The sequence below is a fragment of the Bison bison genome, unplaced genomic scaffold (genome assembly GCF_000754665.1).
Source record: "Bison bison bison isolate TAMUID 2011002044 unplaced genomic scaffold, Bison_UMD1.0 scf7180017864244, whole genome shotgun sequence".
NCBI classification, from domain to species: Eukaryota; Metazoa; Chordata; class Mammalia; order Artiodactyla; family Bovidae; genus Bison; species Bison bison.
This window is the reverse complement of record NW_011494816.1, coordinates 669396-685669: the sequence shown is the minus strand read 5'-3', so window position 1 is coordinate 685669 and position 16274 is coordinate 669396. Positions and strand designations below refer to the sequence as shown.

General features: G+C 40.6%; 1 protein-coding gene across 1 annotated transcript in view; it reads right to left on the bottom strand.

Annotated features, from left to right (window-relative positions):
• The window catches only part of USP24 (ubiquitin specific peptidase 24), a gene marked incomplete at its 5' end in the record, with an annotated part of 155372 nt that overhangs the window by 14742 nt on the left and 124356 nt on the right, over nt 1-16274 (bottom strand). Inside the window, 11 exon segments of the mRNA XM_010847192.1 lie at nt 510-631; nt 1777-1879; nt 3582-3674; nt 4061-4177; nt 6504-6600; nt 11246-11359; nt 11791-11894; nt 12771-12866; nt 13839-13989; nt 14705-14846; nt 15895-16019. Of these exon segments, the coding sequence (XP_010845494.1) occupies nt 510-631; nt 1777-1879; nt 3582-3674; nt 4061-4177; nt 6504-6600; nt 11246-11359; nt 11791-11894; nt 12771-12866; nt 13839-13989; nt 14705-14846; nt 15895-16019 (1264 nt within the window).

The following is a 16274-nucleotide window of genomic DNA, read 5'->3' as shown; positions in this document are numbered from 1 at the left end:
TACATACAAAAGTCAAGTTACAGAACAAGGATTGGAAGATTACATTCTTAAGGTGCAGTAGCTCTGGGTGGAAGGGAGAGGGACCTCAACAGGAGGTTGTGAAGAGCTCACTTCTATACTCCTGAGGTTGAAAAACCCGTATGCTTCAGAGCTGTAGTATTTCAGGACCAAGGACACACACAAGATTGGGAATAAACCCTCTGATAATAAATGGAGTGACTGTGACTCGGCGGGGGACCGTGGTGGTGTGTGTGTGCCATATACATCTTCCTGGGACCTGGAGGCCCAATTCTTAGTTGCAGGGTGGACAAATAATATTCTTTTCAGCTGCCTATTTCTTTCTGACATACATACAGGAAGTAAAACTAATTTGAAATAATTGCTTCTTAACTATACTCCCCTATACGAGAGTAACATACAAAATACAACTAATAACAAAAGGTATTTTTTTCCCTCAAAAAGAAGATAACAGATAAAAGGAAAATGGCATTAGTGGAACAAGGACATACCTCTAACAGGTAAGGTTTCCCTTCAGACAGAAACAACAGGGCTTCGACTTCCTCGTGGAGGGGCAGCAGGGGGCTCGAGGGGGCAATGCTAATAGGCGGCCGTTGTTTAAACACACCCGGAGCTTTAGGAAATCAAAGGAAAAAGCCACCTCGTGTTACCACGTGAAACCGACATCTACAAGGTAAGGCGACTGCCTCAAGATTCACACACCCAACTGCTGAACATGTACAGCCGTCTCTCATAGTCATGAGACTTGAGAAAAGGCTTCCTCTCTCTTTCAATGTATGCCCTGGACTAACTGTTAAATCCCTAGACTCCCAGTGATTCACACCCAAGATAATCCTTTCGAAGAAGTTTAAAATGAGAAAAAAAAAAGGCCCAAAGTGCCTCTGAAGACACCGAGGACAAGGCACTTCTGCTGCTTAAACAACTGCCAATGCTGAGCAGAATCTCTCACATGGAAGGGGTTACCCTACACGCCAGACAAGCAAGGACGCTCCCTCTCAATTTTCTTTCGCAGACCCGTCTGAACTCACAGAGGAGGTAGCTTCATCTTTTAGATTGGTGAATCAGAATTTAGCAAGCACAGTCTAGCTCATGTCTGACTATACGAGAGTTCCCCCACATTGCTCAGAGAGCCAACAGTGTCTCTAGGTCAGAGGGATGCACTGTGATTTTAATCTAGTTTCCTGGTCAGAAGATGTGAAAACCCTGCCATAGGCTCTGGGGTCAGAGGATTGTGTTCCACACTGGCTGCTACACCTCTGACCAGCTGTGAGATGTAGGAGTTACTCGCGCTCTCCCCATCTTAGCTCCCGCACACTCAGAAGGGGAACTGACCTCACAGGTTTGCTGAGGGGATTCAACACAACAAACTGAGAGCCCCAGCAGAGGCACAACATGCGGAACACTGAGGACTGTACAGCAGCTTTACTGCGCTATCGGTGCTGTTGTTGGTGGTGCTGTCAGGATAAGGCCTGCCAACAGTGTAGAAATGTAGCCTTTAAACCCAGAGTGTTTTTAAATGCTTCAATATCCCACCCCAAATAAATTATTGACTTTCTCTTGTGACAAACTAGTAAAAATAAGGTGAAGCTTAACATGAATTGAAACAAAAAATTTTAAGTATCCCTCAAATATCAAATAGCCAAATGAGAAGCCACTAACATACATTTAATTGCGAACATTATCATTCTCTACGTGTTGCTCACACACTCACCATCTCTGCATTTCCTTGACATACTAAAGACAGGTTTTGAAGCTTACCAACATTCCTCTGGGAAGAAACATCTGAATGCAGGACGAGCAACGCCACCGTGTTGTGGAGGTTCCCGAATTCTCGAGCTTGTGCAGAACTCCACCGACGTATCTGTTGTCGGAGAAAATAAAGTGGGTGTTAGTGCTCTGGTGAGAAACGAGGGACAAGGAAGGGAGAGGTGCGTGGGTGCATGATATTCTGAGCCACATTCTTTCTCAATGTTTGACAGTACGAGAGATCAAAGGACAGAAAACTCACAGGTTTTAAGCCAACTTAAGAGTGGCTTAACACAGATATATATGGATTTGTATTCTACAACAAATACTATCATGCAGTCCTATTTAGGCACTGAGCTCTCACCATGTGCTAGGTAACTCTCCTGCACCAGTACAGTGGGGAAAGCCCGTGAGGCTGGAGGTCTGCAGGCCTGGCCCCCTCTGCCACTCACTGATCTGTGCGGATGTGGGCGAGTTCTCTACCTGACTTCCTTGTATCAGGACGGGGACAACCTACCCACTACCTGTTCCGCACCCACTTCATGGTTGGGAGGACCAATGAAACATTAAAGGTGAGAACGTTTTCAAACTTATGTGCTCCATAAATGCAAAACAATATTAATCATACAATACAACATCATTAATTAAACTGAATATTATTTAAATTACAATGAATTTAAAATAATCGTCAGTGTTAATGGAGCCCCTGAGAAGGAAAAGCTTGAAGTAAAAAATTGATACTCAACATAATATCAGCACACAGAGCAAGTTACTGTCAGTGCATTTATTTAGGCCACACTGTGTGGCATGCAGGATCTTAGTTCCCTAACAAGGGATTGAACTTGTACCCCCTCCAGTGGAAGTGTGGAGTCTTAGTCACTGGACCACCAGAGAAGTCCCATTTTCAACATTAAGGAGTCAGAGTGGCTAGGTGGTATGACAGGAAGTGGAGAGGAGGCCTAAATGACAAGTCTGTCTCCCTTAATAAAAAAAGGAAAGCTTCCCTAGGCAGTGAATCACAGACAGTGGAAACTAGAGCTTAAGTCCTATGATCCTGAACGAGTCACAATTTCTCTCAGCTGTAATTCTTGCCCAAGAAGGGGGATGAAACTACCTGTTTTACTGAACTGTGAACTTCAGAGGTAGAGCATGAAAAGTAACCGGTTGTGTCTGGCACATAATAACTGCTCCATACATAGTATTTATCATTACAGCATGTTGACATTTTATGTATTTTAAATCTATCAAACAGAAGAAATATAATGATTGGAAAAAACACACCAACATAGGAACTTCAAACAGGAGAGTCCTTTGAGGATATATTTGACTCTACTATTCCAAAAATAGTAGGAAAAAAAAAAAACATTTCCCTTTCATTTTCTGAATATGAGTATCACATCTGCAGCAACGCTGCTCAGCACTTAATGGTTCAACTTCACATGTGAATAATGGCCTGTGACAGCATCCCAGGTAAGCACCTCCACCAGGCCTTGCTCACAGTCCCAGAGAGTGAGTGGAGGAGGACCCGTGTCACTCTTTCTGAAGGCTTTTGAATTCCCCGAGCAGAACCCATTTTTCCTCCTAGGACACTTGGCACTTCACCTTTTGACTGATGTCTGAGTTAGTCATTCCCACTGGTTATGGCATTTAAAATAAATTCTATGAGGAGGCTGTAAAAATAACTAAACTCCAAAGAATTTTAAAAGCTATACAGCACTTGTTGTACCTGAACTCTGATGAAACTTAGAGAGACACTGTGGCTATGACGAAAACCATGGCCACGTCACTGGGCTGTATGAAGGAAAAACAGGCAGTACCTGGGTGCTCTGCCGGCTGGCCCCGAGGAGGAAGCTGATCATGTGTCGCAGAGCAGAATGCTTCAGAAGGAGATCCCCAGCCTTAATCCCCTGCTGTCATAAGACACAGAGAATGACAAATTATGTTCTTATCCAGATAGAAAGCTATTCCAAAAATACAGCCAAGAGAGAAGCTTTAAGTAGTAAGTGTTTAAATGCCACAATTTACATAGAGAAAGTACTTGTTGAACACCTAACAGCCCTGTGGTGCTGCACAATGGCCCCTCATTTCAATGCAGACTCTTGCTCCAACAATAAGAAATCACCCCCACCTACCTATGCTGGATTCTTACAAGTAATATAACACACAATTGAAGATTTTAAAAAAGGAACACTTGTAAAATTATATCATATAGGTCCTATGTTGACCAATATAAAAGTTTTGCATATACAAAATTCCTTTAGACTATAAATCCCTAGTGGAAAAAAAAATCATTTACCTTTTGCACAAAAGTGTTGAACAGGAAAAAGTACTGAGCACAGTTTTTACAATTTTCGGGGACATCTTTATCCAACAGAGCAAGTAGTACCTCCAGTAACTGATGAAGGCTCTTTAACTGGTTAGAGGAGAAATTACATAAAGAAAAAGAATGTAAGATGGACATCTGTAATAGGATTAACCTGAAATAAACCACCATAAGAACAAAAGGAAAAGTCTGATTGATACAATCCAGTCTCAGATTCAGATGGATTTATGCTTTGGAGAGCAGAAACAGAATCATCAATTTGATCTTCCAGGAAGACTGGTAGAACTGTAGAAATAATGAAAGAAAAGCCTAGTTTTGTTTCCTCGCCTTCAGACTCAAGGGCATGGTTCCACTGCCTAATGGTCACATTTTCTAAAAAGCCCAGTTCTTTCTGTCTTTTAAAAAAAAGGCAGGGGTTTTAGAGGAAACACTTCTGAATCCCTCCCTCCACTTTGCTACTTCTTCACATAATCACAGATGCAAAGAATAAAAAACACAGACACAGGCAGAGAGGCTAGGAACCAAGCCAATGGAGCAAATGGAGAGCAACAGCCTGACAGAATGACAACGGTAATATCAACTCAACTGTGAACTTACTTGAAAGCCCGCTGACGCCTCATGGAAAGCTTTGAAAAACATTTTATTTGTTTAGAAACCATTTTGGTTATCACATTGCTTCTTCTTCCCCTCCCACCCCAACTGTTTCTGGACAAGTCCCTGGAAATCCATGTGTGACCTGAGGATTGAGACCCGGCTTACTACTCTTGTCAGTTCCTTTCCTCTGGAGAAGGCTCTCATAGGCTTTTGAAATATTCCCATCCATCCTGTCATACTCATTGTAAATACAGTAGAATCTACCATGCATGTAGCATTCCATTTCAAAGTGCTTTCCAATATAAAGTGGGTGGCAAGTGGCAGCATTTCCATTAAAGGGAAAACAGACATAATATAACAACAGCTGAGGATCAAGTGGAATTTACTGAGGCCAATGGTTTACATCCTCCACCACTCCCTTCACTTTCCTCCGCCTGCAGTCCTGCTTTTAGAGGCTGGTGGGGTGACGCGCTATGGCCTGACCCCATCTGTAAGTAGACTGCATTGATTCTGCCTTTATCCTTTGTCTGGGTTGGTACATGGGAGGAAGCAGGAGCGGGAGAACATTCTTACGTTAACTATCTCAGAGAACTTCCACAGGGTACTTCAGAGCAACGGTATCTAAGCTGTCCTAGGCAGCTCCCAATGACTTATTTTTTTAATATTCTGCAACCAAGTAAGGTTTTGTGAAGAATGGTTCTACTGTTTAAGCTGACTGAAAGCCACTGCCTTAGAGTAAACCTCCCTCCCCTTTCTTAGGATTCTTGGAACTGAGACGGACAGTGTTCTTCTTCTAGGTCCTTCCCGAAGAGTGTATCTGACCTCCTTCTCCATTCTGGACTGAAACTTGTCTGCAAATAGAGCGCCCCGGCTCAGGAATGTTGAAGGAACTAGGTGCTTGGGTGCCATGCACTGGGACTGCACCAACGGCCTCCTGCAAGGACTTGCTCAGGGTTGAACAGTAAAGCCAACAGCTGAATTTGAAGCAGCAATTCCCAGAATTTACATTTAGCTCACTGAGACACTGCCTCCAGCCAACGTTTATAAGGAGCCAATTCATTCTGAATACAACATTTTTCAAAGTTTTCCATGTAGTGTCAGCTGTTTGAAACAGCAAACTTGGGACGTTACTGCTGTATTTGCTAGGACTTAACAGATTGAATAATCAGACTCATGTCATTTATGTCCCTAAGACTTAAAATTTGGGGGAAACTGAGAATGGTAATAAATACCATGTTGTTTGAGCATGTGTGGAATTGTGAACTAGAAGAAAATATGTTACAGAAAACAGGGTTAGGAAGAGGAAGAAATTCAGAATAACAGGAACAAGGATTAGGGAATAACAGAGATCAAAGAAGGAGCTACTGTGGCCAGTGCCCCTGGATGGATGGCACCGTCTGGTCCGTTGCCAAATGAAGGTTCAGATCATGAACACAGCTTCTGAAGAAAGAGACAAAGCCAGGGGTGGCTCAAAATGACTGCTGGTCTAGACTACAGACTCCAGACTCAAGCTGGTCTTTACGCAGAGACTGAGCACAAACTCTTGGGAGAAGACTCTGAGAGAGAAGAGTTCTAGACAAAAAGCCCTGATGCAGATCAAAGCAGATCTGAATTCTGAGCCTACCCTGACATCTGGGATCTGAGGAAGAGAGGACAGAACGCCTTCCAGCCTGGCACTGTTCAGGACGTCAGTTCACGGAACATGCATTTTTATGTGGAAAGTTACCAGACTCTAATCCTAGGCTTCTTTTCTTATTATGTGCAATTTGAAACATTTGGTAAAAACAGAATGTGTAAACAGTATTTAGAAAACAAGACTGACCTTATCCTGATAAAACAAGGCACTGTCTAGGGTCTTCTCCAGGATTGTGGCCACAGCAACGCGTACTTCTCTCACATTGCACTCCAACAAGAAAATCCTAACAGAGAGAGGAAGAGGTGTAAAAAAGCAAGCAGATTTCTATAACCCAACCTTCCCAACATGGGTCCCGTCTACTATCCAAGGAAAAAATTACTCCAAAATGTCAGTTCAAGTCTCCTGAGTGTTGGCACACATAGGCCCTCGTGAGAGAGGAAGAAGATGAAAGAGGAAAAATGAGACCTTTGCACTCGGAAGTTAGATTTTTTTTCTGTTTCTTCCTTTTTTCCCCCTAAGATGAGTATCTGTATAAATGTAAATTTGGACTTCAAGAGATATAAAAGCAAAGAACCTAAGGTTTTATAAATTCCGTTTACTCAGGAGTAATTTTCCCTGGCACCCCTTTGATTTCTCAGAATAGGATACTAGTTAAAAGAGTTCTCAGTCAACACAGTACTTCCTAAACCCTCTGTTCACCTACATTGCCATCCGATTTTCACTTCCCTTTCCTTTCCTCTCCCAACTCTGACTTATTACGTGGTCCTTCTGGAAGCATGTGAGGCTGAAAAGGCCCTGCTCCCTTCCTTTCTTCTCCTATGATGACGACAACGAGAGCAGTTAAGGCTTACCAGGCATGTCCATTACATTCGATATGCCCAGTGTTACACTCAGACACTACACTGTTTGCTGAAAAGGCATGACCTAACCCAACCCTCTGCACAGCGAGGTGGCAGATGCAGCAGCCTTAGGAGGTGGGTGGGGGTGGGCGGGGAGGGTGGGGGGGTGGCACCATCAGTATCCCTGGGGCCGCGTGAGAGTGATAACTACCTACCTTAGAGCAACGAGCTAACTGCATGCATTCCCACATGCAGTGAGCCTTTCTCTGCTTCATACATGCACTCTGACATGACAACCCTTACTATAATCAGCACAGTGAGAACTATTTCTAATATTTCTTAACAGAAAATTCTCACTGTTTCATGAGAAAGATTTAAATACAACATAATTTTGATGACCCAAGTCAAAACTGCCCAGATGAGGTGTTCTTTCAAGTCACAGCAGTGAAAGCTGCCCATGTCTCCGTCTTGAGGGCAGGATGAGCTGACAGCCCTGCCCTCCTTCTCCCCATAGGAAGACGAGACAGGAGCTTTCCAAGGATGCTTCACTTCTGCTCATAACTGTTAATGCTAAGCATTAGCTACCTAATGTGAACCCGACACAAAGGCTGTCCACCACCCACTAAGGTTCTAAGTGATAACTCTAGGGAAGTTTACTTCTGTAATATTTGGCCCTAGGGGTCTGATTAGGTTCAGGCACAATTCTTTTGGGAAGAACATTAATGGGGGTGCTCCACGTTACCTATCACAGACATTAGGAAGCACTGTGAGAATGCAAAGAAATCCAGAATATGGGCAACTCTATAGGTCGAATGACCTGTCTCACCCCAAATACATGGCATGACAGAAAAGGTGGTGGGGATACGGACGATTACAGATTAAAAGAACAGGAAGAGACATACACACCAAATACAACATGGGAAGCTCATTTGGATCCCGATTTGTGCAAATTCAATGGTAAAATGACACTTTTGAGACATCTGGGGAAATCTGAACATGACTGTGTATAGGATGGTGTGATATGAAGGAATTATAATTTTTGTTTGGAGTGACGATGGTAAAGTGTTTACAATTTTTTTTTGTTTTTACCTTAACCTGTTAAGAGATATATGCTGAAAAATTTAGAATGAAATAATGATGTCTGAAGGTTACTTTAAAATACATCAGAGAATAAAGGTATGAGAATGTGTAGAATAGGAATAAGTAAACATGACTGGCCAAATGCTGACAACCTGAGCTGGGGACGGGTACAGGCTCTCTACTTTGCTGTATGTTTAAAAATTTCCAGAGGAAAAAAATTTTTTTTTAAAGATGTAAAGTCCCCTTCAGGTTAGTAATTTTTTAGATCAATTTAAAAGCAGTATTTGCTTCTAGTTTCGGAGACGTCAATGGTACCCCACTCCAGTACTCTTGCCTGGAAAATCCCATGGACGGAGGAGCCTGGTAGGCTGTAGTCCACAGGGTTGCTAAGAGTCGGGCATGACTGAGTGACTTCACTTTCACTTTTCACTTTCATGCATTGGAGAAGGAAATGGCAACCCACTCCAGTGTTCTTGCCTGGAGAATCCAAGGGACGGGAGAGCCTGGTGAGCTGCCGTCTATGGAGTTGCACAGAGTCGGACACGACTGAAGCGACTTAGCAGCAGCAACAGCAACAGCTTCTAGTTTAATTTTTTACAGTTATAATTACACTTAAAAATTTCCCCTGAAGAGGACTACATGGAGGGGCTGATCTGAGATAACAGCCTCTTCAAGTTCACTAAGGTATTAATATAGTGCATATTTATTCTTTTAGTTGTAACACTGACAACTTAAGTTGTATTAAAAGTGCTAAAGAAATTGTATTTAGAGAAAAGTGAAAGTGAAGTGAAAGTGTTAGTTGCTCAGTTGTGACCAACTCTGTGTGACCCCATGGACTGTAGCCCTCCAGGCTCCTCTGTCCATGGGATTCTCCAGGCAAGAATACTGGAGTAGGTAGCTATTCTTCTCCAGGGAATCTTCCTGACCCAGGGATCAAACCTGGGTCTCCTATGTTGCAGACAGATTTTTTTTTACTGTCTGAATCACCAGGAAAACCCAATTAGAGAAAAAAGAGAATAGAAAATATTAATTCTTCAAATAATGAAATCCGAGCAACTGATAATGATGAGTAATTGGGTTTTATAAAGAAAGGGACAAAATATAATAAACTCTAAAAAATGTCAGGAAAAATTTAGATTAGGTAATTTACTAAGATTCTTTTTACCATGTAGGAATTCTAAGAAACCAAATCACTCTATCAAAGGAAGTTACTGAGTTTTTCTGGAGATATTTAAGAGCAAGCCTGCTTGAACATAAAAGGGAGTTAAATAAATATTTTGCCATATTCCTTTCAAATGGATGGGTCTATGATGTTCTACTGCTTAACACAATACTCAGGAGTCCTGATGGGAGGATATTTTGGAATTGAGCTGGAAAAATGGGTGAAAGATTATCTTTAAAGTAAATTCTAAAAGGACAGGCAAAAATGCTTTAAAGACACATTGGTTTATTCTTTCTTTATGAACTGTATGCATGTATGTACACACACATACTGAGCACTTAAGCTTGCCAGGCTCTATGTGTACAGCAGGGAATCAAACACACATAGCTTCTGCTCGTCAAGAAGCTGGCGTCTTTAGAGGGGACAGGCAAAACAAAGGAGCAAACCCACAGAGTGGACCTACTTTAAACTGGGTGGTCGGGAGTGAACATCCTCTTTGCCATCTGATGGGTGAGAGGGTGTTTGCTATGCAGAGATGAGGGGAAACTGTTCTAGGTAGAGGGAACAACAGGCAAAAAGGTCTTTGCAGAACAAAGAGATTAGTGTGTTCAAGGAATCAACAAGCCGGTGAATGCTAAGATAGGAGGATAGTGAAACACACAGGCAAAGCCATATTCAAGGGAGGCCTTTTGTGTTCTATTATGGTAAAGATTTTGGTTTTATTATGAGCAATCAGAATCCACTGAAGAAATTTTAAGCAGAGAAGTAACATGATCTACCTTGTTTTAAAAGGAACGCTTTTGTTGCTGTATGAGGCACACTGGACTAGGGGAGGTGGAGATACTAAATGAGCCAATAAATGAATGTTAGAAGCTCAGACCTAGAGCTGAAGGGGAAATGGGATCAAGAGTTTCTGGATCTTAACTTGCCACTGGATGACGAACTCCCTGTGAGAAAGGAGTGGCATTTCTGAATTCCCTGTGGTCTGCCTTAAGTTGAGAGGTACGAGAGTGTATTTGTATGCTGACAGCAGTGACCTGGTAGAAAATTCTCGAAGATAAAGATGCTGGAATGATAAAGAACCAACTTCCTTGAGAAGCCTTGCTCATGTAGAGAGATTCATTTTGAGAGGCGAGAGGACACTTCTTCCATCCGATCAGGAGGAAAGAAGATGGGAAGAGACTGGCTGGTGTGTAACTTGTGACAGGGGATGGTGGGCGCTGCTGCTCATCTGCTAGACTTGTGCCTCAGTGAAGCCTGAGGCAAGGCCACTGGTTAGGGTGGTGAGCCAGGACAGCTGTGGCAGAGGGAAGGAGGAGGTCCCTGGGGATAAAGGAGCCTGGACACTGAGAAATCAAGGTGCTTACTGCAATCCCCATAGGAATGTTGAATTCTCTGAGGATAAGAGAATGAGAGGGAGTAAGGTACAAACAGTCACAGTGATTGGACCATCTTGAAAAACAAAATTACTTTTTAACTACAGATACACAAGTAAATATACTATCACAGGTAACATACATCAAAAGATTTTTGAAAAAGAGTATTTTAGCCAGAATCCAAACATATCAGCAATATTGCGGTATTACTGTGCAGTAACCCAGGACTGCTGATCTTTATCTGACACCAGACTGTGAGTCCCTGAGGGGGCAGACTTGTATTTGAGAATCCTCTGAATGACAGCAGGCGTTCAAGACATGCTTGCCTCTGAGCAACTGGCTATCTGCTTAAAATTGATTCCAACAAGAAAAATAATTTCAAGTTGAAACACAAAGCGTTACAAGAAACTTCAGCTTTAAATCACTGGAAGAGAAACAAATTTCTTTCAACTACAAGATACTGACACTTACTTTATCAATTCTCGTCCTTCAGAACTAATAAAGTATTCAACTAGCCACTGACAAGCATCAAAACTTTTTGAAAGTAATGCTTCAATAGTGGCAATCCACTCTTCAGTGTCAACCCTTTAAAAAAGCAAAGACAGTGATGTTAGATAGCCCGGCAAATAAATTCATGGAGTGTCTTTCACTTTTTAAAAAAATTTTTTTCATTTTTCTCAGGAGTAGGGTGGAGGATAAGAATGTATTCAATGATTGCTAGACTAACACAGATAGTTAGTTCAATCCCCAGGTCTGGATATAACTTTCTCCAGGTTCTAAAGATAAACAGCATCTAAAACTTCTACCACAGTTATTTCTTTTTCTATTTTTTCCATCTTTCTTCCTGGATTAGAAATTCCTTAAAAATGTCTTCAGCATCAGAATGTATTACAAATTGCCTTCAACTATTTAAAAGAATGTTTTGAATTTTTGAGTGTCTGAATTTATAAATTCAACTTCTGTTTAATTAATAATGCCTTTTGCAGAACAGACTGTGAAAACATAACATTTCTTACCTGAGTTTTTTCTTTGTTCGTAGATAAGTTTGAAAAAGGAATTGAATGGCAAGCTGTAAGCTAACCTTTGCCATGCAAGGATAGTATGGATGCTTTAATTTAGTCTGTGAGAGAGGGAGAAAAAAAGAGATTTTTTTCCCCACAGTTTTATAGATTAATATGCATTGTTACAAACTGAGTAACAAGATCTATAACAATAATAATATATATAATAGAGTTAAATACTAGTAAGAAAAATAAAGCCAGTTTGTTATAGAAAATGTTCCAATTAAATTTTAAAAAGATTAAGAAAGATATCTTGCATTTCTTACATGAAGCCTTCTCAAAATAGAGCCTTTAGACCACAAGATGTTAAGTAATCTACTAACAGACTAAGAAAGTCTTCCCCTTATTGGCAAACGGTGATCATGGTACTCTAGGAAAAGAAGCACTTGGAGACTACTAATGTCTGATTATAAATTTTAATAATCAATCTCCTCACAGCACAATATCCATTTACATCACTTATGGCTATTAAATTCTTTACAAAATATAATAAAAGCACTTTAAAAACCCAAGAAGTGGAAAGCCACACTCATTCACAATCTGTACTGTACATTCTGAATACGGCCTGTATTTGAATATCACTCAGTAACTGACACATTTGTGAGAATTTTTTGGGCATATAATCTAAATGCTAACATGTAAGAATAAGGATAAGTCACTGAATGCTTTGAGCGAGTGAAAGTCACTCAGTTGTGTCCGACTCTGCGACCCCCATGGACTGTCCATGGACTTCTCCAGGCCAGAATACTGGATTGGGTAGCCATTCCCTTCTCCAGGGGATCCTCCCAACCCAGTAATCGAATCCAGGTCTCCTGCATTGAAGGCGGATTCTTTACCAGCTGAGCCACAAAGGAAACCCTCTGATTGCTTTAGTGGAAAGATTTTTAACTATGATTCTTTCTAATTTCTCTAGTAAAACTCCGACTAGTACTTACGGCATTCAATGATGCTAAAGACAAAACAAAACTGAAATAATCACTACTGTACACATCTCTATTCTTCATAAACTTGAGGTTTTCATCTCTCACCATCTACAAAAGAAAAGTGTTAATTATTTTTAAGAAACAGGGTAAAATTATTCAATATGTAGAAGATATTTTTAGTGATAAGTTAGGGTAAAACAGGTTCATAAAATACTTATCTCAAGCTTTGAACTTTTTAAAAAGGAGAGAGGAAAAACTTTCAAAGATAAAGAGTTGTAAAAAGGTGAATTATTATTCATTAAACAACCCAATTCTTCTGGGAAATTCAGGAAAACCACCATGTGAAGGACAAGTGAATTCTAGTCTGTTACTTTGAGCGGAAAGGGACAATTAAGAGTTTTTCCAAATACAACCAACTCCATGCTCTCCATGTATCAGATGGCTTAATTTGCCTTTTTTTTTTTTTTACCAAAGACTTCATATTTCTCTTAAATTTTTTGATTCTGGCTACTTAGCTCTTGATTACTTAGTGTATAAAGTCTGGACAGGGTAATGGGACAGTCTGAATTTAAATCCTGGCTCTGTGACACTGGCAGCATTATTTCTCCCTTCTGAGCTTTCCCCCCTTTTCATCTGAAAAATGGGAATAAAACCTGCTACTCCACAAGAGTGTTTTAAGAATTAGGGATTTAAGCATGTAGCACAGGGTAGGTATTCAATAACTGATAATCATCATTGTTATTACTAGTTCAACTCAAAGGTTATGAGCCTTATTTTTCTTTCCAGATTTAATAAGTTAATTTCAGCAATGAGTTTCTGCACTGCCCACTCCCTCCCCCTTGCTTCCAGGGGGCACCCACAGCACACAGCAGGCCGGTGACGGTGCTCGTCAACCCCAAGTCTATAGCCACTTCTGTGACAAGGTGGGTCAGAGGACACTGTGCTAGGCTGTCGCTGTGTCAGAAGTTCTGGACACAGCTATGTCCACAAGAGGCTGGCAACAGTAGTTCTGGACCCATGAGATAAGATTCTGACATTTATCTGGGTTTTCTCCCTTAGAACTTTTTATACAGTTCTTACCTGGTATATTCGAACAGGCATTTTCTCCACAAATAGTCCTTTCTTCTCACCTTTTTTCACCAGCTTGGTTAGAATAGACAGTCGGTCATTGTTAGGCCTATGGGGCCGAGGAGACGACTGAGGTGAAATTTCTGGTGAAGATGGTGCTGACCTAAGAGACATAAATAACGTATTAGATTTAAACATAAACTGTACAGACAGAACCGAGGGGCTGTCGTTGGTGGGCGCTCCAGGGCTCTGAACGAGAGAAGCGTGACCCGGAAACGGAAGCGAGTCCCCATCCCAACTCCGCCAGGTTAAAAAAACAAACAAACAAACATAAACTGTACAGTTTCCTGATCCAATGTATTAAAATGCAAATTTGTAGAAAATAGGACTTAAAAACCTTTCAGACAGTGCTGGCATGGTACTAGGTTCTGGACATAAACTGCACTCAATAAATGAGATTTTTAAAAATCTCAATTCTAAAATGAAATAATTTCTGTCCATGTTTCTAAATACAAAGAACTTCTTGCCAAGGAAGTAACCACCAAGGTTACTTCCCAACTTGCCAAGGTAGCAGTGAGAAGACAGACAGGGGACAGAGGGATTTCCTTACTTACTTTTTAGAATTTCTCTTTAGTTTAGCTAATTCCTGGAGGAGGAAATGGCAATCCACTCCAGTACTATTGCCTGGAAAATCCCATGGACAGTGGAGCCTGGTAGGCTACAGTCCATGGGGTCGCAAAGAGTCGGACACGACTGAGCGACTTCACTTTCACTTTCTTTCACTTAAGCTAATTACCTTTAAATACCAAAGAGCATGCTCTAAAGATCACAATATCACCTACTGAAATCACAGCAAACTACACAGAGGAGAAACTCACAGAGAGAGGTCCTCGGCTTCCTGACGTACAACGCTGACTCGACTTTTCTTTGGTAACACAGGGGAGTTCTGATCAGACACCCTTTGGTAAAAGAGCATGTATGCGTTCCAGTATCTTCGGCGTACATCAGTATAGGGGTTCGCTTCATAATGAGACAACAGGAAAAACTCTTTGTAAATAAAAAATTTTCTCTTGACAATTTAAAACACAAATCCAGCAAGTAAGTACGTACTAAATTCGTTAGATGCAAAGTGCAAGTAAAGTGCGTGTCTTTTTAGAGTGAGATTTAGTCACTCAGACGGCACTCCAGGGAGGCAGGGAGTAAGGGAGCTGTACGGTAATGGAGTAAGGGAAAGAAGGTAAGCTTTCCCAGGCAAGCTGAAATGCAATCAAAGGGCAAGTCACATTTGAAAGTAAATTCTGAGGCACAGGTTGGGGCTATAATTGGCCTCACTTAACCATTTCTGCACAAAACAGCCAAATCCACGTAAATTTTGGCAGAGACACTACATTCAGCTGAGAAAGGTTGCTACCTTTAGATACATGACTACCATGGTCTGGTATCAAGATCTAATATTGTGGATCTCACACAGGGGAAAGTTTTAAATGCCCCTAGACTATTTTGCAGTCAGGTATAAAAAATGCGAAGGTTTCTTCAAATAGTAAATTCTGATGGGATTCTGTCAAGTACTTTTATGTTTTTTCTTCTGGGGGCAGGGGCTGTGGAAAGATTCGTTTGCCACACTAACAAATACAGCTTTAAAAACACAGGTGCTAGTAATATCTTTTCTATTAATCATATACCTCTATGTAAGTGAAAAGGAAATTTGAACATTTTAGTGGACAACTACTTCTTCTGAAACTACTTTTAAGGTTGAAATTCTTTCAAGTTGTTCTTTAATATTCATTTCTCACACTTAACTTACTCCTTACCCTAGGAATGTTGTAAAGAATCAAAAAAATTAAGAAAAATTTTGTAATCAGCTTGAACCTTCTCACTCTGGCTATCAAGGAGTTTGTGGATCTATATGGCTAGAGCAGCTGTAAGTAAAAAAAAAAAAAAAAAAAATTGGTTCTATTTTTATATAAAAAATAATGCTTTCAATTTGATAGTAAAGTACCAATAAAAATAAAGTAACTTCCAAGTAAAAAATAAAACCAATGGAAAATATACATTTGTAAAAACTTACTTTGATCATAAACTTTTGGTCTATATTCTCCTCCAAAGCATTCATACTCCAGGGTCTCATCATTAAGGTCAAATTCTTCTATAACTGTGTCATTAAATTTATACCACTTTCCTTTTCCACATCCCCTAGAGTGCGGATTTGATAAAACAAACATGAGGTTAAAAAAATCAAACTTCCATCCCTAGCATTCATCTCTATGTATTGTCTATAAACATAGACAGTAATTACCATTTGAAAACACCTAAGAAAAACATAGCAAACGTTACTTCAATTTTTTAAACAACTTTTCAGAATAAAGGGATAAAACAGTTGCAACAAGTTTTAAAAATCCAATTTGGGAAATAAGATCAAAGAGCAATGTGAAAGCTTCTGCTCTACCT